This window comes from Lepisma saccharinum, unplaced genomic scaffold, assembly GCF_977018435.1.
Source record: "Lepisma saccharinum unplaced genomic scaffold, izLepSacc3.1 HAP1_SCAFFOLD_384, whole genome shotgun sequence".
NCBI lineage: Eukaryota > Metazoa > Arthropoda > Insecta > Zygentoma > Lepismatidae > Lepisma > Lepisma saccharinum.
Genome location: NW_028143091.1, coordinates 198,823 through 224,754, shown reverse-complemented (window position 1 = coordinate 224,754; position 25,932 = coordinate 198,823). Strand labels below are relative to the sequence as shown.

Sequence of the window (25,932 nt, the reverse complement as noted above, 5' to 3'; positions counted from 1 at the left end):
GATTTAATACCAGCTGAGTTAATTAAATATGGTGGAAATTCATTAATATGTCAAATTCATAAATTAATTTGTTTAATATGGAATAAAGAAGAAATCCCTCAACAGTGGAAAGAATCCATAATTGTTCCTGTGTTTAGAAAAGGTGATAAAATGAACTGCAATAATTACCGTGGAATTTCTCTACTCTCAACAACATATAAAATATTATCTGACATTCTTTTAACAAGACTAACCCCATATGCTAATGAAATTATAGGTGATTATCAATGTGGATTTAAACGTAACAGATCAACTACAGATCAAATTTTTCACATCAGACAGACACTTGAAAAAAAGTGGGAAATAATCAAAATGTCCATCAACTATTCATTGATTTAAAAAAAGCATATGATTCGGTCAAAAGAGATAAATTATATAATATATTAGTAGAGTTTGGAATACCTAAGAAGCTTGTTAGTATGATAAAAATATGCACCAGTGAAACAGAAAGTAAAATTCGTGTGGGTATTAATATGTCTGACATATTTACAATTCATGATGGATTAAAACAAGGAGATGCATTATCTCCATTGCTCTTTAATTTTGCCTTAGAATATGCTGTTAGGAAGGTAAAAGAATCTAAAGAAGGACTAAAATTAAATGGTGTGACTCAGTTGTTAGCATATGCAGATGATGTAGACTTACTGGGGGGATGATGTGAATACAATTAAGAATAATGCTAAAATATTTTTCAAAACTGCTAAAGAGATAGGTTTGGAAGTTAACAAAGAGAAAACTAAATATATGCTTACAGGCCGAAACCAAGTGTTAGGTAATAATCAAAATCTAATTATTTGATAACAACTCGTTTGAACCAGTTTCCAAATTCAAATACTTAGGAGTAACATTAACAAATGAAAATTATATTAAAGAGGAAATAAAAAGTAGGCTTAATTCAGGAAATGCATGTTACTTCTCTCTTCATAAACTTTTGTCTTCTCGTTTAATATCTAAGAAACTAAAAGTTAAAATATACAAAACAGTAATTTTGCCTGTAGTATTATATGGATGTGAAACTTGGTCCCTTACATTGAAAGAGGAACATAAATTGAGAGTATTTGAAAATAGGATCCTTTGGAAAATATTTGGACCTAAAAGGGATGAGGAGACAGGTGAGTGGAGAAGGTTACATAATTTAGAACTACATAATTTGTATTCATGTCCAGATATTATTAGAATGATTAAATCAAGATGACTTAGGTGGGCAGGCCATGTGGCACGAATGGGAGAGGAAAGAGGAGTTTACATGATTCTTGTTGGGAAACCTGATGGTAAGAGACCTGTAGGAAGGCCAAGATGAAGATGAAGGGACAACGTTGAGATGGACCTAAGGAAAATCGGTAGGGATGGAAAAGAGTATATAGAACTTGCTCAAGATAGGGACAGATGGAAGGCCTGTGTTGCTGCAGCCATGAACCTTCGGGTTTAAGAAGGCTAGAGAGTTAGTTAGTTAGTAAACAGGTTCTTTTTTCACCTCATGCGATTTAGCATTTAATAAATGTAAATTTTGGCAATTCTGAATTCTTACACACACGCTTGTTTATTGTACAGTACTGTTTTCATCCCCGTAGCTAGATATTTTGGACCGCCCCCCCCAAAGGAAGTATCTATAGTTCACTTCATGACTTGAAAATGTCCCATGAGAACAAGAGTCGAGCAACACATTGTTTGTTTTTGTTCTTCCCTTACCTCAGCCAAGTGTAAATTTCTCCATCGCATACCCTTTCTTGTCTTACAAAAAAAGCTTTGAATGATGCCCTCATTGCATGGCGCCCTACCCCACGCTACGGGCCTGACTGTTTTATAATGAAAGAAAAATTACATTCATTACAGATTGTGATTGCTCTTGATTACAACATGATATCTCAAATTTTTAACCTTTTAAATTTATTCTGTTTTCGGCAAGAATACTTTCATACTCAGAAAAAGTATGCTCTATTTCACAAGATATAATTGGAAAATATTTTAAGGCGACAGTACCTGACACGTTTAGTTCAAAATGATCTACAGACTGTCCTCAGCATTGTTGCTGTTTCTCTCTCAAAAATATTTGTTTCTGAGTACCCTCGCGAGATAAACAGACGGAAGGAAATAGGGATGCACAGACGGAAGGAAATAGGAAGGCAATATGCACGATGCACAGACTAAAATACAAATTTATTAGTGACGGTTGGCTCTATACAAGATGCTTATGCATTTGTGATTCCCATATTCATTTGCATATGCAATATGCATAACTATGTTCTAAAAATTGAGTCACATCATAGAATAACTCGTATAGATGATGTAGATTTCTCATTGGCTACAAGAAGTTATTCATAATGTGAGCAACTCACCCATTTGACCATTCGAATGCTGGATTGGCGGTTCCATCTCTGTTGCCATTTGGATTTGTGCAAAAGCTGCTGTCTTTCTGATCCATTTCGACCTGCTGGGAAAATAGGGAGGTTATAACACACCTAATTTGTAGACCACAACATTGTTCAGAATGTATTTCCGTCGTGAAAAGCACATTAGGTGATTGGGTTATCTTTGCGGATGTTTCTATCTCTCAATACATTCAAAACAAAGGCAGGGTACATATTCAGTGTTGCCATCTCTTCCCTCCATGATAAACGCAAGCATCGAATGCAGATAGAACGGACGATTTTTGCATTTTCCCCATTTGTCCAGGGGTGCCCACAGGGGGGATTATGACGCAGGCTGTACCATCGAGATTTTTGGGGGGATTTTTTCTTTCAAATAATATAAATTTCAACATTTATATATATTTTACAAAATATATTGTAGAGATATGGAGACCATTAGACCGAGAAAACCTCGTCATGTTAATATTCACACTTGTTCATTTCCTGAACTTGTCCGACCAGCGAGCGATCTCAAGAATGCGCTAGCTTGTAACTTCCGTAAAACCAGGAACTGGAAAGGCAAACGCGTGGATCTAAACAGGATCTACCACGTTTGAAAGGTTTAACAACCTTTCGAAGCCGAGAATGATAAAAGCAAGCTCCTACCCGGAGCTCGCTCTCTTTTGATTCTGACACTCATCGACGCCACATGGAGAACTAGTCCGATTACTTAGACAACACTTTACACTGCTAACTACGACGATGGAACACGGAGTTGCCGCTGCCTAAGCATGCTACAAGGCGCAAGGGATCGCTTGGCTTGGTGAACTGAGGATCGCTGGATAGAACCTTGGAACTTTCACGATTCGGTCTGCGAGAAGCATTAGGACAAGACATCACACACATCTACCAGGTATGAACAAGCGTGAATAACCTTTTACACCAACTTTCCATATCTCTACCCTCCTACGGAGCAGGTTCAGCCATCAAACATTATTAAGCTCTACCTAAAATGTTTAAATGAAACTTCCCTGTACCTCAAAGCCCAGGTAAAACGGGCTTACAACATGGTGGAGTTGCTTCAGGCCCTTTTTGCAATTAAGTACCCTCCTGTACGAATTGCTTTACATTAAATTATTCCCTCCCACCCCTCCCTCCCACTTTGGGAGCATTTTTAAAGTAAATTTTTAATAATTCCAATTCATACTCCCACAAAACGCTTAAGATGCGTCAGACCCAGTGACAATTTTGTCTATTACCCTATGGAAAACAACCCCTCTTTTTCTTTTATGCCGAGCCCCCCCCCTTTTTCAACAAAAATCTAGTTCTTCTGCATAACATGTATTTAAGCATCATTCACACAGGAATGAGAACACTTGCTTATACTTCTTTGACCAGCGATATATTAATGACATAAATAACTGTATAACCATACTTTCCTTTGTTCTTTGGTCAGCACGACGAACCTTCGTTTATGAATACGTCACAGATAGCGTTGCACGAACACCTAGATTCCTCCCTCGACCAAATCATAGAGTTAGCAACTGCAATCACGGCAAATCCAATAAATTCACGACCTTTAACCCCAATTCCCTCCCCTCCACTAACACGGTTAAGGTCTGCTAATAGAAATTACCCTCAATTTGTCCTTGGACTACAAACACCCAAAAAAAAAAAAAACAACCCCAACCCTTAGCGAGTACCCCGGCTCCCGTTTCAACTTCCTCTAACACTGTTAATAACTCTGATCACTTAACTGTAGAAATTCCCACGACTAACATGGCTACCCCAATTCCAACTGCATTATACCCGGCACCATTTAGCGGAAATGACCCTACGCACATTGACTCATTTTTCCTTAAGTTTCAAAATGTAGCACACGCCGCAGGATGGTCGGAAGCTAAGCGTAAAGAGATGTTACCTTTATTTTTGACGGACACCGCTTTAACTTATTTTCATGACATACAGAAACGACCCAATTTTGTAGACTTGACATACACCCATATCAAAGACGAGCTAAGTACGCTATTTAAGGGATCATACTTGTCAGCAGATCCTGTACAGATAATTCTCCAAAGAAAACAGGTGGTAAGCGAGCCCATTCACACCTACGTTATTGCTAAAAAGGCATTAGTCCAGCAATACTTCCCGAACGCCACTGAAGAACAAACTCTCTCTTACATCATCACGGGACTGCGAGCCAAATACATTGGCTGTTTAACCAACAAGCATTTTGCTAGAACAGAAGAATTAATTGCCCACCTACAGAATTTCGAACGCCAGCAGTCATTAATTAATTCCCGTATGTTGGAAGAGAAATTGGAAATTGATCAGGCCATTGCTCAGGTGAGCTTACCCCAGACATTCACTCCGTCAGCACTTCACAGCTGTTCGCATGCACAGGTCTATTCCCCCCTCCCCAGTAGTAATTCTCACAACCTGACTCAGCACTTTGTACCATACAACCAGTGTCCATTTCCTTCTCTCCCACAATTGACACATCAAGTCCAAAGTCCGGCTCTCGTAAATAGTTCCCACACAGTGTATCAAGGAATGTATCATATACCGAGTTCTGATAGTGCCCGCTCCGCGGCAACACCAGCCGTACCCAGAGTAGAACACGCTCCAAGTGCTACCTCTGGTGACGAAATAAACAAACTTTCGTCACAAATCTCGACCTTAACTCTGCACTCGAACGAAGAGATCAACGCCAGTTCTCTCTTCAATCTTTGTTCAAATGTGCTGGAATTTGCGAAGACGGCTAATCAAAACGCACATAACAGAGGTTTCAACAAGGGGAATAATAAGTCCTCTTCCTACAGAAATAATAATAATTCTAGAGCTAATCACAGAGGTAACTTTCGATCGAACTCAAGAGGCCAGTTCAGAAGTAATGGTAACAACAGGTTTCAGCGTCGAGATCAGGCTAATCGCGACGATGCAAATACCTCAGCCTGTAAGTTCTGTGGTCGTTATAATCACGAAAGCGACAACTGCTTTTACAAGCCACAACGAGACAGTAATTTAAACTAAAATCGTCTTCGACTTGCAGGGACGAAATCGAAGATAATAGCAGATTAGATAAAGTTCCTATAATTGAGAGAAATGGCCTATACTTTATTAATAGTAGCATACAAGGAAAACAGGTAGATTTACTTATTGACGTGGGTTCCCAAATCTCAATTTATCCTTCCCATCTTCTCCCAACTGAAAGAAAAACATACAAAGTACAATCCACAATCCAAGGTGTGTCCGGATCGAAACTGAGTGTGTCTGAAATTGTAGTTCTTCCTATCATAATTGGAAAGCGTAAATATTCGCACCCATTTAGAATAGTAGATTCAATTAACGTCCCTCCCCTTTTAGGAAATGACTTTTTACGAACGCAGAAGTGCGAAATGTCATTAAAAGACAATACAATAACTCTTTGTCATTTAGGACGTACTCCTAATTATAGTATTTTAAGATCAAAGTACAAGACTCACCAGCTGTCGCATGACATATTTACTCAAATTGAGAATGCAAATGTGTATGAGGGAAAAGCTACCCTTTCAAACACAGTTCAGTTAAGTCCACGATCCAAGACTTATATCAATTTGAACATTACCACTACGACACCTAACACCCCTAAGCCTGTACTTTGTACCCCATCTGCTTCCCTTATGACCCAGCATCCAGTAGTCCTTCCCAATGATACAGTAAACACTCAGTCACCTGTAATTCCCAAAGACAACCCTATAGAACTAAGGCATGTCAGCGCTAGTAAAAATGAACTTGCGGATGCACTCTCCCGTGCAAGTTTACCGCTTGACAAGACTAATCATGACAAGAAAGATGATGATGATGATGATGACCTATTCTTTCATCAAGTATTTCATGCACAAGCAGCAGATTTTGATATTAGTTCAGAACAACGTAAAGACCCCTATTTCAGAGACATTATTGATGTATTAGAAAACAAAGATAAAGCTAGTGACCCTAAACTAGAAAAGCTTTCGTATTCTTATGTACTCAAAAATGGAGTCTTATACAGGACTAATAAAATCAAAACTGGTAATAGGGATAGACTTTGTATTCCTCATGCAGTAAGAAATCAAGTTTTCGACCTTATTCATGCACACAAAATGAATGGAAGTCATCAAGGTGCACAAAAGACATATAATTTAATGCTTATGCGCTACTTTTTCCCCAATATGAAGAAATTTGTGTACGATAAGGTTAGACATTGCATCCCTTGTCAGATTTCAAAGAAACCACAAGGTTCTAAACCGCATACGCTGCAAACATTTCAACCAGCCCAAATTCCGTTCCAACGAATCCATATTGACGTATGTGGCCCTTTAGTCTCTTCTAAAACGCACAAATACAAATATTTCCTATCGGTAGTTGATAGTTGTACAAGGTACGTAATTACAGCTCCTTTGGCTAATCACGATGCACAAAACATAGCAACAGCTTTAGTTGAGAAAGTCTTTTTAGTTCATGGCATCCCGGAAACGATCTATTTAGATCGTTCAACACCCAATTCAAGTTTACTCTTACGAGAGTTAGCTAATATTACAGGCGTACAACTAAAATATGTAGATACTTGTGCCCATTTCACGAATGGATTAGTTGAGAGTTCATTTAGTTACTTAAAGAAGGTTATGAGAGTCTTTGTGTTAGAAAAGAAAGCTTCGTGGTGTGATTATCTAGCTAGCGCAGCGTTTAGCCACAACGTTACAATCCATTCTGGATCCCTCCAGAGCCCGTATTTTACTTTATTTGGCTACAACCCAAGGATCTTAGCTGACGCTGTCCTTCCTTCGAACCCCGACAATGTTTCCCAGACGAACGCACAGAGACTTGAACTCCTGACCTCCATACGTAAGACCGCACATGACAACCTGAACAAGCGTTACGAACAGCAGAAAAGGTACGTAGACAGCACTTCTAGGAAAATACAATACTCACCAGGACAACATGTATGGATTCTAGATGCCACTCCAACTCCAGGCGTGTCAAAAGCCTTTGCGTCCTCTTATAAGTACAAAGGAACTATTCTTCGCAAAGTTAATGAGAATTCCTACGAAGTAACTTACATCGACGGGAGAAGTAAACAAAAGACTGACACTATTACTATTTCTAGACTTAAAGCCCGCTACGACTAGTGCCATGATAACCCCACTAACATTCATTAACACGCCATTCCGTTGTCACTCGCTTTAGCCTCCTCGTTCCTCGTTGCGTACATTGCATATGCATGATCCAGCATTTTCTCACGCTCATCCACTCCCCCCCCTCCTTCCATTCCTCGTGCACGCACTTCATTTCTGCGTTAGAACGAACTCATTTTTATTTTTAATACAACATGGTTATTTTTATTTTAACAAGATCAGGATTACAGAATGCTATCTCAATCGTCGGAACATTTATAATACATCTCTTGCCTAATAATTAATTTTTTTTTACAGATATTTTAATGTTATTTTATATTTTGCGTTTAAACGCATAGTAATAGTCAGAACATATCACTTAGCTGATTTGACTAATAAGTACTTAGTGTGTTTATGATCCGAACTAGCAAATATTTTTTTTCCCCATTTGCTGGTACATATACGCTCAAATGAAGAAAAAAGTACAAAGACATAAAGAACGAATGAACTAAGATAGATCAAGATGAATGATCTAAAGAACAAATGAACTGCGTAGAACTTGCTTGAACTTTTGGCTTTTTGGCCATAGCAATTTTTTTTATTTACGCTTAGGTGTAACGCGAACTGCTTCTTTGAAAGCTGCAATGCACTAAATATGTTAATAAAGCATATAATAAAATAGGCAAATGTTCCCACTCTCTCCTTTAATTTATAGTTCAAATATTGATAGCATACAACATGGTATAGCTCATATCCCATGAAATTACAACCTACTCTATTTTTCAATGAACTTTTACACAAATATATTACTTACTCTTTTTCACTTCTTTTTCAATTTTTTTTATTAGCAGCGAATCGAAGGCGCTTAAACCTTTGTCCACAAGACACGTAAAATTCTTGCAATTGCTTTTATAAACGACATTTACACATATTACAGAAGGAAATGTCTCGTAATCACTTAGTTCGTTCTATTATCGCTGAATTCTCCCTTTCTTTTCTAATTTCATTCCCGGCTAAGCCGACTATTCGAAAATCCCCCCCCCCCCCGTTGCGCCCCAGCAAACTTTCCTTACAACATGGAATTATTCCACCCATTCCCCCCCCCCGGCGAACTTTCCCTACAACATGGTAAACCTGTTAATCAAAAACAGGCCCCCTTAAAAAAACTCTACATCCTATAAGTAATAACGCCCCTTCGCCGTCATTCAAATTAGATATTACCTCCCCTCCCCCCCAAAATGATTCACCAGTTTTAACTGAAAGTCCCTTTTCAATCGATTTTATAACCCGTCATCACTTATTGTAAATCTGCTCCACTACCTTTTGCTTTTTCCTAATTTTCCCTTTACGCTTGTTTCATTATCTCATCGCCACGGATGTTCCTGGACCCATGACGACCATCGAGCGACAGACCTAGGCTCATCGCAGAGACCAACAACGATCTTGTGGAGTTCCAGCACCAACAAGGACCCGTTCCCGTCTGGACTCATGGCTGATCTTTCCATCTCTCACGCCGCGACCCAGATGTGGAGCGCTTTACCCAGGACGTTTCTTGCCCCGAAGCGCCATTGCAAATTTGACTTCCAGACTCAACTTCGCTGACGTCACGGCGATCTTCATCGACAGGCCCCGCCCACTGAGTGCATCCTGCTCTTGTTTCCCGACGACACATGATACTTATTGTTATCTTACATCGGCTACAAGTGTTCCGGTGCTCAGCTATTTCAAGTACCGTAAGGCACACGCAATTAATACAAACATATGTCATTTACAGTGCCAAAGTTTGTGCCTATGGGTGCTACCCATATTGGATTAGAGATACGTCTCTTTCTTTTGTGTTTTTTTTTATTATCGTCAGCTGCACAGCACGTCCAGCCTATGGCGGCATGCAGTTTACAGAGTTGCCATAGGTAACATACCTCAAGGCTCCGCCCAGCATTGTGTATGATCCGCCGAGTGTACTTTGAACTCACCAAACAGAAAAAAAAAACAACCGCTTGCGGTTCCCGGCGTTTCCTCACACTGTGCTGACATGTGTTGTTTTTTTTTTTATTGTGCTGTCATCACTCAATCAAAACTAGTTCAGTGTTACGCTTAAGCAATTATTTTATCCATGCCTCAAGACTTAGTTGTTGTGCTCGTACTTTTTGAGATTATATGAGGCTATAACCTACAGTTTTCATTTTTTTTTATTCTACGTGTTTTATATTATTTTTTTTTCTCAACGATGTTTAGTGCCACGTTATTTTCGATGATATGACTCTTCTGGTGATTACCATTTTTTTTTTACGGTGATGTGATTCTTCTACTGATTGGTTTCCTGTATGGGTCTTCTACACGTTTGATTTGTTAATAAATCCTAATTTTTTAAATATAATCTACTCCGGATGAAGTTGTCGACCATCACAGAGTGGTTCGATTATTTCAACAAGGGGAATGTAGAGATATGGAGACCATTAGACCGAGAAAACCTCGTCATGTTAATATTCACACTTGTTCATTTCCTGAACTTGTCCGACCAGCGAGCGATCTCAAGAATGCGCTAGCTTGTAACTTCCGTAAAACCAGGAACTGGAAAGGCAAACGCGTGGATCTAAACAGGATCTACCACGTTTGAAAGGTTTAACAACCTTTCGAAGCCGAGAATGATAAAAGCAAGCTCCTACCCGGAGCTCGCTCTCTTTTGATTCTGACACTCATCGACGCCACATGGAGAACTAGTCCGATTACTTAGACAACACTTTACACTGCTAACTACGACGATGGAACACGGAGTTGCCGCTGCCTAAGCATGCTACAAGGCGCAAGGGATCGCTTGGCTTGGTGAACTGAGGATCGCTGGATAGAACCTTGGAACTTTCACGATTCGGTCTGCGAGAAGCATTAGGACAAGACATCACACACATCTACCAGGTATGAACAAGCGTGAATAACCTTTTACACCAACTTTCCATATCTCTACCCTCCTACGGAGCAGGTTCAGCCATCAAACATTATTAAGCTCTACCTAAAATGTTTAAATGAAACTTCCCTGTACCTCAAAGCCCAGGTAAAACGGGCTTACAACAATATGTAAAAATTTTACACCTTAAATGCACCATATTTAATCCATTAGCTGAAGAAAAGCAAGTGTTTAAAGGTAGGGTATTATCGAAGAATGGGGGGGAATCTGAATTAAACTTTGTGGGGGGGGGATCAGTATCCAACTCTAGGTCTTATATTATGTCGGATATTTTAGTTAGAAGGAGATTGAGCATTAAATTGAGGGGGTATCCAATTCTTGTGTATTACTATTGTGTTACACTGTTGTGAAAATTCTGGTGTGCAGAGAGAATGATTTTTTTTGGCGGAGGGAATATACACTCTTCAATGTGCTAGCTGCAAGGTTTTTTTTTCGAAAATCGAACAATTAAAAAATATGGACAGTTTAACACGATATTTAATTCAAATAGACATCAATTATTACGTATTCATCCAAACTATTTTTGGGGGGATGAATGATTTTAGGGGCGGTCTTGAGTGACGGGTACCCCTGTTTAGGGAGGAGGGGCAGATTAAGTACAATGTTCAGTAAAGCTAAGAAAAGAAATATTTTCGGGAGACACGCTGTCGTAATTAAATGCTTTGTGGGGATTACGATATGGTTTGAGGGCGCGAATGGTATGATTTTGGGGGGGGGCATCATTGGCCTTGGGGGGGATGTGCACCTCTGCGTTTGTCAATTTCTGCACAACAATACGACTGTAGCTGAGAGGTACCTTAAAATTACGGTATTAATAAGTATGTTACATTTGGTACCAGGATTTAGTTAGTCCAATTTATTTGTATTATCTCCCTGGAATTGATACACATTGACCCCAAAGGCGAACTTAAAGGCGTAGTTGATGGTGTAGTGGTTATATCCATGTGACTTTCTCAATATAAAATAACCCTCACGAAATTTCTTGGCTCGCTCCTGTTCACTGAATCTAGCGAAATATTGAAATCCCATCTTTACTTACGAAATTCATGGATGTGCTACAGCGACCATAGATCTTAATTTGTGTCCCCCCCCCCAATGACGTAGTGATAACGTCATCGCCTTGGGATCAAGGGGTTCCTGGTTCGATGTACGGCAGTTCGGATCCCACATTAAACTGTAGGTTCAGTCCCAATTAGTCTATCTGTGAATAAAGAGCGCTCAAACCCAAGATCTTATTTTGAGTTTAAATTATATTCTTTCAACGAAAGCTCAACAGGGCATAACCAAAGTTCTATTGTTGAAAAATCTGCCATAAATTGCTGAATTTGTTCACAAGAGATGGGGCTAAATAGCACACAGAGAAAACTGTTTGCTTAGAATAATCAAAGAATCGTTTCCACTAAACAAACATTTGTTTAAATACTAAATGAACCAAATGTTTTTAGTAATATTGCACATTTGTTTAGAGTTACCAAACAATTGTTTAAAAATTACCAAGTTCAGTAAAGGCCACAATTTGTTTATGTTTGATGTTAGTAAAAACCTTAATCAAACGTGTTTTGGTGTCTTATCTCGATAAAAAGTTTGAATTGAATTGTTGTTCTAAGACCACTTTATGCACAGTAAGGCTAATCGTGACTGGATCTAAAGTTTAAAGTGGGATCCGAAACACTATATGCCTCCACCGGGTATCGAACCCGGGATCCCTTGATTACAAGTCAACGATGCTACCACTGCGCCACCAGGGAGGACCTTCGGGAAGTAAACATAAAATTTCCAAACTTTTACCTGAAAATCTACTTCCTCTTTACATGGAGCGTATCACGATTGCGTAAAGGCAACTCGAACATTCTTTTTGCTTCTAGATACGTTGAAAAATTCTGTAACAGACAATGTGATGGGAGATAACGAAGCCAAGTGGTGCACCCAGCGGCATTTATCACATGATATAACAGATGTTGCGTGGGCAAGAAGAAATTATCGTTCTCCTCCCACATCAAAATCTTCACCGTACCCTTAACAACTGGATAAAAGGAAAGCTCCTATTGATATGTAAGAAACAGGGACCGGATTTTGATGGCCTAAAAATATCTGAAAAATGATCTATGAAATGACCTAAAAAATGACAAGCACAATGCATACTACATAAGGAAGAAAGTATGACATGTCATCAAAATACAGGCCCTGATAATAAAACAATGTCATTAACAGGCAAAAGATTTTAAGGTGGAAAATTATGGTCCGGAACGGAAACAAAAAGGTTCTGAAAAGGTTTTCCACAAAGTGCAAAAAAAAAAAATCGCTGATAAAATGCGTTTACTCAATGCTCTGTTTTTCAGCGCCATCTGTATATAATGCGCGCGGACCGCGTAGAGAACTATGGTTCTGCCGAATAGGTTTTGTTGAAGTTTATTTTTTCTCTCGAGGGTTTTGCTACATTGGGCTGCAATTACATTTTTATAGCTCTCGTTTAGCTCTACAAAATGAGACTATAGGATTTTATGTAGCAGCTCAAGAAGAGTGAAAATCATTTATTTTTCTGTCAATTCTTTTCACAAAACATGAAAGAAAAGGAATGAAAAAGGTGCTAAAGCACCAAACAGGGGTAAAAGGTGGATAGAGGTGCAACAAAGTGGGTTCATTTTACTTGATTGGTTGGTTGATTTGGTGTTTTAAGTCAACTAAGTGAGGCTAATCGGAACTCGACCTACAGTTTAAAGTGGGATCCGAACCACTATGTGCCTCCATCGGGTATTGAACCCGGGACCTCATGATTACAAGGCAACTATGCTACTACTGCGCCTTCGGGGTCATTTTACATGATTTCATGTCAAAAAATACAATCTCAAAGCTATATTTGGAAAGGTGCTGCACCTTAAAGTCCGTCCCCTAGTCATTAATCTTCATTCTACTCATGAGGAAGCAACTTTAGTGTGTTTGACTTCTTGGTTATTGCAGACGATCAGTGTACGACTGTTGCTATGAGGATCACACGTGACACTCATGGTTCCACTAAACACGTGTCAGTTGCTAATTCTCTATGATGTAATGACACAAATGCATGGGCGTGGGCAGGGGGGGGGTCGAGCAGGTCCGGAAACCCCCCTCCCGTGAAAATTGACACCGTTGATTTCAAGTTACAAAAAATTCAAAATCTTGCTATTTTTATCGGTACAAACGGAAAATAAGTTCAGTTAGTTATTATTCGAACAGAATATCGAAGTAAAAATGGTATTAAATCGAAAAGATTTAGTGTAAAATACAGGAAAGGGTTTGTTGCCATATACTACCATTTAAGCCAAAAAATATTGGTATTACATTTTCAGACTTCCAAAATTAGAGTTTTATGCGAGACTTCACGCAACATAAATACCATGACTAAAATTTCCTCCTAACTTTTAAATATTTTTCTTGAACAAAGTGTGTAAAATGTAATAAAAAGTACACTAACTATAATAAATGTAAAAAAAAGAAAGTTTTGCAGGATATTAAATAATCTGGTGGATCCAATTTAAAAATGTCCCAATGATATAATAATAAATTTTTAATACAATTGTTTTAGCAGTTTATAATAGTTATTATTGTTTAATAATAATTATAAGTATTATTATTATTATTATTATTATTTCTACTATTCAAGTTTTATCAATGGCTTGACACCCCCCCCCCCGGACTACGGATGGCCAGATCCAAAAGTACCGGATCCGGATCTGAAAATTCCGGATCCGAAATCCGGATCCGGTTGGTTCCGGATCCCGGATCCTAAAATTTTTCGGATCCGGAATTTTCAGATCCGGATCCGGTACTTTTGGATCCGGATCCGGATCCGTTTTGCCATCCCACATGCGCTTCTTTGGAAAGTAAGAATGTGTTTATAACATATTGTTACCTGCTAATATACATACATATATATATATATATACTCTATGTGATCAAAAGTATCCGGACACACCGCAAAACGTGTGTTTATCATAGAGAGCGACACAGTACTGACATCTACCGCGTGGAACACATAGTCAGCGAACTCAGTAGTCTGCAGATAGTGTGAGACAGCAGTATGGGATCGTCTGAAGAACTCACAGACTTTCAACGTGGTCAGTTGGTTGGGTGTGACTTGTGTAGGAAGTCTGTGTGTGAGATTTCCACCCTCCTAAACATCCCTCTGTCCACTGTTTCCCATGGAATAGTGAAGGGATGTGTACAACCCAAAAGCGTGTAGGCTAACCTCCAATGTTGACCTCCAGAGATCATCGAGTGTTGAAGAGGGTCGTACAGCATTATCGTCAATCATCCATCGCCACCATCACACAGGAATTCCGAACTGCATCAGGATCTACTCCAAGCACCATTACTGTTTGGCGCAAGGTGCGGCAACTTGGTTTCCATGGCCGAGCAGCTGCCCATAAGTCAAACATCACACAGACAAATGCCAAACGCCGCCTCGTGTGGTGCAATGAGCGTCGAAACTGGACCATAGAACAGTGGAAAACCGTTGTGTAGAGTGATGAATCACAGTACACAATGTGGCGATCCGATGGTAGGGTGTGGGTGTGGCGAATGCCTGGTGAACGACATCTACCAGCCTGTGTAGTGCCGACAGTGAAATTCGGAGGTGGCGGGGTTACGGTGTGGGCATGTTTCTCCTGGAGGGGGCCTGGCCCCCTTGTTGCTTTACGTGGCAATGTCACGGCACAAGCTTACGTTGACATTTTAACAGCTTTTATGCTGCCTACCGTCGAAGATCAGTTCGGGAATGACCATTGTGTCTTTCAACACGACCGAGCACCCGTTCATACTGCAGGACTTGTGGGGGAGTTGTTTGACGACAACAACGTCCCACTAATGGACTGGCCTGCGCAGAGTCCTGATTTGAATCCCATAGAACATCTCTGGGATGTTTTGAATGCCGACTTCGTGCTAGACCACACCGATCCACATTAATACCTCTTCTCATTTTGGCGCTCTGCGAGGAATGGGCTGCTATTCTCTCACGAAACCTTCCGGCACCTGATTGAAAGTATGCCTGTGAGAGTGAACACTGTCGTCAAGGCTATGGGTGGGCTAACACTGTATTGACTGCCAGTGTTCCCGATGAAGGGTTGCCCAAACTTGTACTTTATTTTCAGGTGGGTGTCCGGATACTTCTGATCACATAGAGTATATATAATATACATACATACACATACTGGGTGAGTCTTTTAAAAGAGGCCCCGTGGAAAATGCGCTCCTTGCATGTAGGCAACCTTGGTACACCGAAGAGAAGAGCGGGTTAGAAAACAGTCCAGGATATCGGTGCCAAGCATATTCGACAACATGACATGACATGACATATCCTGGACTGTTTTCTGCCCCGCTCTTCTCTTCGGTGTACCAGGGTTGCCTACAAGCAAGGAGCACATTTTCCACGGGGCCTCTTTTAAAAGACTCACCCAGTATATGTATAGTGTGTGTGCGCGAGTGCGCGATTTGTAATTAATTAATACACTTACAAGGGAGGTCTAAATCTCCCCCTCCGATTTCCATGAAACTTGGCAGGTGTATAGAGGCCCCTCCCCCTGAAATGTCAAGATGAGGAGAAATTGAAGTGGGAATCTGACCCCGAAACCACGTAAATATGGCATAGGAAGAAACAGGGGGCATAGGACCTCTCTATACACCTGTCAAATTCCATGGGAATCGGAGGGGGACACAGGGGTCAGATCCTTACTTCAATTTGTCCTCATCTTGACATTTGAGGGAATTTTGCCCCCTAAAACAGTTTTTAGATGAAACAAAAAAACACGTATTTCTTCATTTGGGCCCATTTATACACACACCTGCCAAGTTTCATGGAAATCGGAGGGTGACACAGGGGTCAGATCCCCACTTCAATTTGTCCTCATCTTGACATTTGAGTGGGTTTTGCCCCGTAAAACAGTTTTTTAGCTGAAACAAAAAAAACACGTATTTCTTCCTTTGGGCCCCACTATACACCTGCCAACGGAGGGGGACACATAGGTGAAATACCCACTTAAATTTGTCCTCATATTGACCTTTGAGGGGGGTTGCCCCCTAAAACAGTTTTTTTTTGCCGAAACAAAAAAAAACACGTATTTCTTCCTTTGGGGCCGTTTATACACACACCTGCCAAGTATCATGGAAATCGGAGGGGGACACAGGGGTCAGATCCTCACTTCAATTTGTCCTCATCTTGACATTTGAGGGGGTTTTGCCCCCTAAAACAGTTTATTAGCTGAAACAAAAAAATACGTATTTCTTCCATTGGGCCCCACTATACACCTGCCAAGTTTTATGGAAATCGGAGGGGGACACTTAGATAACCTCCCTTGTTAGTCTTACACTTTGTAATTATATAACACTGCATATATTATAATGTTTTATTTTAATTTGTAAAACTGTAAGTGTAGAACAATTGCATAATTTTTGTATAACATTTCTATTTTGTTATATGTGTTAAAGGTTTCATTCTAAAATGGAATGTCTCACATTTATGTGTGTTTTCATTTCCAATACATTCGAATGAATACATATTCGTTTCAATGGTATTTACAAAATCACCTCTGACATTTTATGTTAAACAAGTAAGATTATTTTTGTGCACGAGTGTGTTAGCCGATGCGTAGCAAAGCATTTTAGGAACAACACTTGAAAAAAAATCTTGTAGGAATAACTAATGAAAAATTTCTTTGTAATCGAAGATCATAATACCTTTTAAGGTGTGGTAATATTATAATGGGATTGAGATAGGAAACTTTCAGACCCGGATCCGGATCTGGAATTTTCGGATCCGGATCCAGATAAGTAAATTTTGGATCCGGATCCGGATCCGTTTGGCCATCCCTACCCCGGTAAAATTGCTTTTTGTGAGCTATGTAATTTTGCCTCTTCCAACAAATGCAATTATAGATTAATACCAGGATCATTGTTTACTTAGTCGATTTTGGTCCTCGTAGGGTAATCGCGACGACGAGAATGAATAGTGTAAGATTAAAGTTATCTAAGTTTATTAGATTTTAACGACAAATATCAAAGTATTTATATATTAAAATTAAGAAAAACCATTAACCATTAAAACGGTGAAAATTCATGTAAAAAGTGGGCATTAGAGGGAGTTAAATTAACTGGATGCAATAATTAATGCTAAAAACACCCTAAATTAAGTTCTTTTATGACTTCAGGAGGTCCTTGAATACAGGAATACTATACAGTAATAAATTACTTTATTACGTAGTATCATGTAGTAATAATAATATTAGTATTGTTACAAACTCTGAATTTGCTACAAAAGAAAGTCTATGCAGATGTAATACAGGTTGATATTTAATGTTATCATAGGGTTCCCAGATATTGAATAAAAAAAAACGGGGCGCTTATTTTGCAAGGCCACGATGCACAATACGTCCTTCTTCTAACGGAACAGGTTATACCTTGTTTTAAAACTTGACTAAGCCCCGCGACAGGTTAAGTTTGCAGCAACTTTTCACATATATAGACCCAAACGCACGCGCAGAATATAGTTCCGCTGCAATACTGGCGATTTTCTCACTGTCTGTGATCTGAATAGCTCGGCGGTTGAGGCAAGACGCACGGGAGATGCTGAGCGCCGTTTTCGCGTGTATTAATACATAAAACCTGCTGCAAAGTTAACCTGTCGCGGGGCTTAGTGATAATATCTTCTACGAAGAAGTTAGGGAAAGGAAATTTGTATTTATGGAGCTTTTCACATTAAATGACGTTATTCTATTTTTTAAATGCAATTTTCTAGTATTATCACTCATTGTCATTGATTCATAAGTTCACACTTTCTTTTTGACATTTTCAGTTGGAAAGCAAAAATCTAGGAACACAAACCACAGAGAACTGCAATAACCAGTCTTACTCGCGTCTCGCGTTAGCATGGATAGCTAGAAGAATTATCTAATTGCCCGAGGAGTTTCGTTGCGTGCGCAGAACATAAAGTCAGCGGAGTTAAGTTGCCCTCATAATTAGATTCTCTGCAACGCTTCTAAGGGTTTCTTCTTATGGAATATGTAGTACTACAACTGTAGCTAACACAGTGGGTTAAACGTCTCCAATACGTGTGAAAATAGAGGGGCCAGGTTGACTCAACGATTCGTATCGTTGAAATACGGGACAAGAAGCTGTCCCAAAGGACTTTTGTCGGGACAACGGGATGAATTAAAGAAAAACGGGACGTCTTGGAGCCCTATGATATCATTACATTCCTTTTCTGAACTTCGAGGATGGAACAGTTTTAGATACATCAGGATACCTGTAGAAAGAAGGGAGAGAGATACTTTTCATATTATTTTCTGCGTTTTCATTTGCCCAGGGAAGAAACACAATTTTGTAATCGTAAGTAGGAATTTTTTTTTTTTTTTTTTTTTCAAGTATCAAGCTTTTGTTCGAGTTAATGTAAAGGGAAGATGGTCCATGGAAAAATATAAAAGCGCAATAAAGTGATATCAATGAACTTTAAATTTTTTTGGTTATTGCTAATGACTACGGCTAGGATTTTTATGACTTAGCATATCTTTTTGGTAAAGGTGATGTGTTCCCTAAATATATAGAAATTCACATTGTGAAGAAACTAATTGAATTAAGGTGCTTTTAAAGGGCATATATTGGCATATTTGGCAATTTCTACGTGATAAAGCATATTTTGATGGATTTTCGGTCATATTCAGAATATTTTCGCTTTTTTCAAGAAATATACCGTCATTTTCCAAGTGGATTTGTTCTTACTCACATGTTCACTCGAGGTTGTTTTTTTTTGGATTGCAGCAAAATCTTTTGAATTTTTAATTGAAAATTTACAGAAAGTTTTCATTGTGCATTTCAACTCATCAGGGCCCATAAAGTGAACTAACAATAGTATGTATATGAGAATATTTCAGCATAAGTTAGGTATTGATGTTTGAAACAGTCTAGTTATAAGGGCATATTTTGTAAAATTTTAGGTCATAAGAGCATATTTTATTTTGCATATTTTGATGATTTTTAGGTCATAAAAATCCTAGCTTTACTAATAACTAAAACGTTACCTGTTCTATTCTATGTGGCTAGTATACAATAACAAATGTAAAATATTATCTGTGTATGCATTGGAAAATATTTTCTGATTATTAACGTTGAGATTTTTCGTTAAATTTAGATTGAGGTTTCAATTATTGTTGCATATTTCCACTGTTCTTAAATAATACTTTTCCAATTCCTAGATCACGTTAGATATCGTCAGAGAGGGCACGTAACCGTCACAGCAGAATATTTTTAAAGGTTTTCTAACTTGCAAGCTACAGCCAGGTGTTCTACAGGTCTGTTTCAGTAGGTTTGTGTCTTTTAATTTATTGATTTGATCTATTTTACTTAACTTTTTTGCCACTTTGGATAATCGCGAAGATGACTTGATGAAATTGGTGAATGGACGCTCGCAAAGAATATCCATGCCTGGTCGGGATTCGAATCCGGGACCCTAGCGTCATAGTACGCTGTGATAACCTCTCCGCCACGGAGGTCGTTTGAGTTCCACTTCATTATAACTCTGTGACACGTCCTACTATTTCGGAAAGGAATATGTTGAAGGCTTGACATATCTTTTTTTTTTACGGGCTTTTGAATTCACGTCATCCTGGTTTTGGATGGAGAGAAAAATAACATCAATATTTCTCTACCACGACAACAAACAAGGCTGCGATGAAACATTGTGAAAAGGTCTTTCTTCCCTTCTGCTATAAATTCTATTTGTGCCACAGTCGCCGGCAGAGTCTACAGGAAAAAAAATAACATATTTTCACATTCTCATACAGTGACAAAGCTCTAGACACTTCGAGGATTTAAAAAAGGAGCAAAGAAAGGTGGTGAAGCGTCTCTTTACCCTTTGACAAATCTGTACTTAAGAATTTATGTGTCATACATGCAAGATGGTGAGAAAGAGAGAGGGGTAGGAGAGTAAACGAATGAGGCATGTCGTTACTTTTGAAATCGTTAATTTTTTAATTTCATTAGAAAATAGTGATTAATCTTTATTTTGCTTTATACTATTTGACGGTAGGAGTGGTTTTTTTTTATAAAAAAACATTCAGTTCTGTAACTATAAATACAAGCATTTAACATTCGTTAGAAAAACTGACCAACAATTTTTCGAAGTATTTTGTAAAAAACTTCGAAATTGAAAATATTGAATAAATTTAAGACTTATGTGTAATATTTGATTCTCGTTTGAATTACAATTTGTATATCATGCAAAGTAGTCGAGAAAGCTAAGCAGTCCTGAGTAATATACTACATTCATGGTCACATCTGAAGTGTGTATTCCTAATTGTAATGTCATTTAAACTAAAAGTTATACCAATATTAAAATTCCAACTGTTATTTCTTACCTGGTATTGAACTAAGTGTAATATTCAAATTAGAGAGTGTTCATACATTCTAAATTAGGTATATTTATTTGATATTTAAATTACTTCGTCTCTATTACGACTATGAAAATATATCACATAGGTTGAACCTTAGGTCATTGTCAGATAGTAGAAGTAACCTTGAAGTTTAATTGTGGATAATATTGGACAAAATATTGTGCCCAATATTCCTATTACACACTTCTAGGGGTTGTAGAGCGGATCAAATTTTGATAAGGAACCCATGTCCGTAAACGTACCGTTTTGGTACTTCACAGATGACAAGATCATATAATTTCACATCTCCCGCTTTACCTGCGTCACTAGAAGAGCTGCTCGATGTGGCGACCCTGAAGTTCGTTGCAAACAGTGTACCTCCGAAAGATGTTTGCATACACACGCTCAAAAATACCTGGTGTGTGCTGAATCGTGTCTGCTGCAGTCAGAACTCTTGCAACCAGGTCTTCCTCCGACACTACAGCAGTCTCATAAACAAGGCTCTTCATGTGGGCCCCGTACGAAGAAGTCAAGAGGAGTTAGATCCTGCGATCATGGTGGCTAAGGAGTTGGTCCACCGCGACCTATCCACCTGTCCCCGTATGTTTGATTGAGATGTTGTCGGACGTCATGGGAAAAGTGTGCTGGTGCGCCATCATGTTGGAACCACATGTGCTGTGTATACAGATTGTAAACAGAGAACGTTGGAAGTAGCACACATTACATCAGGTGACTGAGGACGTCGCCCTCCGTCAGTGTGTGTTGCCTACCGTGAAGCGGGAGATGTGAAATTATGTGATCTTGTCATCTATGTAGTACCACTCCTTAGCCACGTAGTAGCACTACGTTTCCGGACATGGGTTCCTTATCAAACCTTGATGTACTAATGCCCCTCTACAACCCCTAGAAGTGTGTAATAGGAATTCTGAATCACCCTGTATAGTCTTTGAAACTATATAACAGTTTCAGTAATGTATATGGAAAGAAATATTTTTATAATATAATAACCAAATAGAATTTTACTTAAAATACCTGAATTTTTATGTATATATATATTTTTTTTCTTGGATTTTCTATGCCTTAACATATGACTTTAACATTGTATTTAACACTACCGTTCAGATTTTGATGTCTTTCTTGTTATTGTCAAACATTTATATTTTATTATTATTATGTTCATTCTCTTTTTTTCTTCGTGATATTTGATTATAAATGCATGGGTAAAAGCGCTGTAGTTTGAAATTGTCTGTGTACAGCACTAAAAATACGGTTTTAAATAAATACATTTTTTATAATATATCCTTGTATTCTTCCTTTAGGAAATTGGCCTGGAGAAAGTAAAGTTGTGTTCGTTCGCCACTGAATGATTTTTTTTTAAATCCAACTTTTTCAACCCTTTCCGGCAACTGCTATTTCGAAACGTTGTTTTCTGAACTGAAGCAACCCACTTTTTGTCGCGACTTCGTAATAGCAGAATCGACAATGTTCTCTGGTAACGGGGAACCCCGCCAAGTAGGCAATGCGACTTCGTTGTTCCCGAAACTGGGGCTGCTTAACCCAGAAGCGAACGTTGGGGATATTCCCATGCGTGCGACTTGACCTAGAATCGACATGGGTTCGTTTCCAAAGAACAGAGGAAAAGTACCCAGAGTCCTCCGTCGACGGTCGATCAGACTGGAAGTCGACTGACGAAGTGCCATAAATCATTGAACAAAACTTTTGTGGAAGGTCCAAGGGAACTGAAAACTTGGCGAGTTCGGAAAAGTGCTGAGTGTTGTCGACACACTGATCAGCTTCTGTCATTTCGCCAGAGAATTTTTGGTAGGGTCATGTTAGAGGGTGGAAGCAATATTTGCACTTCGGTGGTCAGGCTTCTAAGATTATATCTTTCTCGGTTCCTTTTCATGTAGCACTGTCCTCTCACTGTATTTTTCTCTTTCGCTCTCCCTTTTTCTTTCCACATATCTTTCACTCCGTATTTTTCTCTATTTCTTTCTGTTTCCTGTCTTGTCTCTTTCTTTCCATCGATCACTCCCATACATTCCTATTCTCTCTTTATCTTTCATTCTCAACTCTTTCCTATCCGTTACTTTCCATATATCTTTTTCTCTGCCCGTACCTCTCACTATCTCTTTCTATTACTTCCATCTATCTCTTCCGCTCTCTCCTATTCTGCTTTCCTTCCCATAGATCACTTTTCCTATCTCTTCTTCTATCTATACATCTCTTTCTCCCTACTCTCTCTTGTCTTCTCTTTCTAGTTCTCTTCTCGCTCTCTCATTCCTATCTTTTCTTATATCTCTTTCTCTCCTTATTATTTGGGCCTCCCCGATGGCGTAATGGTAGCGTCGCCGCCTAGCAATCAAGGAGTCCCGGGTTTGATACCAGGGGGAGGCACATAGTGGTTCGGATTCCACTTTAAACTGTAGGTCCAGTCCCGATTAGCCTTAATGTACACAAAGTGGACTTAAACACCAACTCTCCCTATTCTTTCTCTTCTTTTTTTGTACATTTTTGGAGGGCAAAGCTTCATCACTGAATTTATAACTAATTTACAGCATTTTAAATATAAAGTAACATGTAGGCCTACTTTCAACAAATAACTTACATAATCTAACTAGGAAAGAATACATTTTAGTCTTCTTCGCCACCCACCGCACCCTGTTACTCAGGCCTATATTTAAAGGAAAAGGTACGTCTTATATGCCAGCAAATACGGTAATTGGTAATACCGTCCTATAAACTCAAAAACGCACACAGACAATTATTTTTTTTTTTTACGCGGGGCCCGCAGAAGTGTAGGGCTAGTGTCCAAGTTGCCATTCCCTGCTTGCAAAGATGCATTTTCTCCTACATTTCAGTCACTGTAAATACGCCGCATATATTCTCTTAAAAGCATGGACGGATCATGTAATAGAAGAGAACCATTTCTCTCACAACGCAATTAAATGGCTTTTACGATCTGCATTATTCGTAGGAAAAAAGATATGTGGTGCATATGTGGCCTTTGCGAAATGGCTAGCTAACCGCTGGCCACAGTATACTCTCCCAGTCCAGAGGATTATATCAGACAGTGAGGACTGCACATAAAAAAACCGCAATAACCTTTGCAAGGTTCACTCCATAATATTCTGCTCGTTTGGAAGATCAATGCGAGGCTCCGTGACGGAGGAGATTGCGCTGCGCGTTCGGATATTATGCAAGTCGTGAGCACTTCGTTCCCCCCCCCCCCTCTCTTTCATTGATTCGCCATCCATCCTCATCGTCGCGATTATGCGAGAACGGTATGAAATGGCGATGTAAAGTAGCCAGAACTACAAATACGTTCAGACTACTGTAGGGAACCAGACAAGCATAAGAAGGGCTCCCGCGTTGCGAAACAGCTAGCGAACTGTCCCGTGTTCGATTCCCGGTGGAACCACCAAAATTACTGTGCGGACCCAGCATCGGGGAGCTACTTGAAAAGAAGAAGTTACGGACTGCCATTCGAAAGACAGAAAAACGGGCGATGGGATTCGAGGTGCTGACCACGTGCCATCCAATGAGAAAGATGCTGGTCTGGCCCTGGCCATCAGAGGGCTATTGCGTCATAGTGTTTGGTATAGTTTAGACAAGGAAAATCTTGAAATTACGGTCTTCATTGTTGAAAATACACGAAGATCGTCCCTATGCTTTTGTTGTAACGCAGTCGCTTTGTAATTAAGGGGTTCCGGGTTTGATCGCCGGTGGAGATAACGTTCACCAGCAATAAAAATGAGACACGTACATCCTGAAATACGCACTTCTCTGCAAGGTGTTGTGTGTTGCGATGGTATAAGTTGCCATTGAAAATTTGCTATGAAAATCCACTTATTTCCGCAGAGTTAGGCAACACACATAACGCCTTGGAGGAAAGCGAATGTTTCAGGATCTAGGTATCCAATTTTATTGCCGGTGACTGTACATTGCATAGAGATTCCTATCGCATTTCAAATGTAACTTCGATTGGTCAACATGAGCATCAAGTGGACTTAAACCAACTGACAAACTTGACAATGCACGTGGGATGTCTAAACCTAACAGTAGATGGCATTTTGATATTGGAATAAATATTATTGGTTCCCACTCCCTCGACGTACAAAATTAAGCAATAATAATTTATTGTGATTAAGCTTGTACAGCAATAGGCAACGTCAAGAAACAAAATACATGTGAGAAATATAGTAAAATAATATAAAATTATAATCCCCTTTATTGTTTAAGTTGCACTAAAATACCATATATTTAATTTCAAGAAATTCTTGAGTTGAGTACAATGGTGTAGCAACTAACCAGGCATACAGTTTATGTTTATATACATTCATAGGCATAGGCTATTTGTCACATCAAGAGGTAGCTTATTAAATAGTCTTAATCCTAGAGCTTCATAACTGTTCAAGGATTTCGAGAGTCTATGCCTGCTGTTTCTTGTAGTATAGGAATGTACATCTTGTCTACCATTTTTTAGTTGTGGCAAATTTTTCTTTACATACAGTATAAATATATACATTTATCAGTCATAAATTTTAACTTAATGAACAGTGGCTTACAATGAACTAATTTGTATGAGTTGGTAATTATTCTCACGGCTTTTTTCTGCAGTATTAAAATTTCCTGTACATAACTGCAGTTCTCGACCGCGAGAAATGCGTCTTTATTTAGCTGAAAGTACCGGTTCAAAGGAGACTACATTAAGGTTAATAATAGGTCTCTGTGATGAAGCTAGTGGCGAAGTAAATCGCTTCCAGAAAACCTACACAGCTGGAAATGGACATCAAAGGGAGAGGAATTGTGAAGAGCTGGCTGTTTCCTCGAACACGGCAATGGCTATTTTGCATTCGGGTTCTCGGAAGGCGCAAAATATTATTTTCGGTGTGGAGCGCTTCCTCGTGTGTGACCTTGACCTAGTTTTCTCCAAGAGATAGCTAATTGGTCCATAATTGTTGGAACACACTCGACCTTGCGCTATCGTGTCTACACAAGAACCCTTATCCCCTAGAAACGTTTCCTTTCTCTATGCACTTACAAGCATTGGC

The 25,932-nt window shown here is 39.1% G+C and overlaps 1 protein-coding gene across 4 annotated transcripts in view; it reads right to left on the bottom strand.

Annotated features, from left to right (window-relative positions):
* The window catches only part of LOC145982742 (proton-coupled amino acid transporter-like protein acs), a 71,440-nt gene that overhangs the window by 28,970 nt on the left and 16,538 nt on the right, over window positions 1–25,932 (bottom strand). For 2 of the 4 annotated variants that reach the window (XM_083116104.1, XM_083116106.1), the window contains exon 2: window positions 2,376–2,470. In XM_083116104.1, the coding sequence (XP_082972230.1) occupies window positions 2,376–2,461 (86 nt within the window). In that variant the 5' untranslated portion in view covers window positions 2,462–2,470. The remainder of the gene's footprint in view (window positions 1–2,375; window positions 2,471–25,932) is intronic. The other 2 variants (XM_083116105.1, XM_083116107.1) reach the window with 1 other exon arrangement.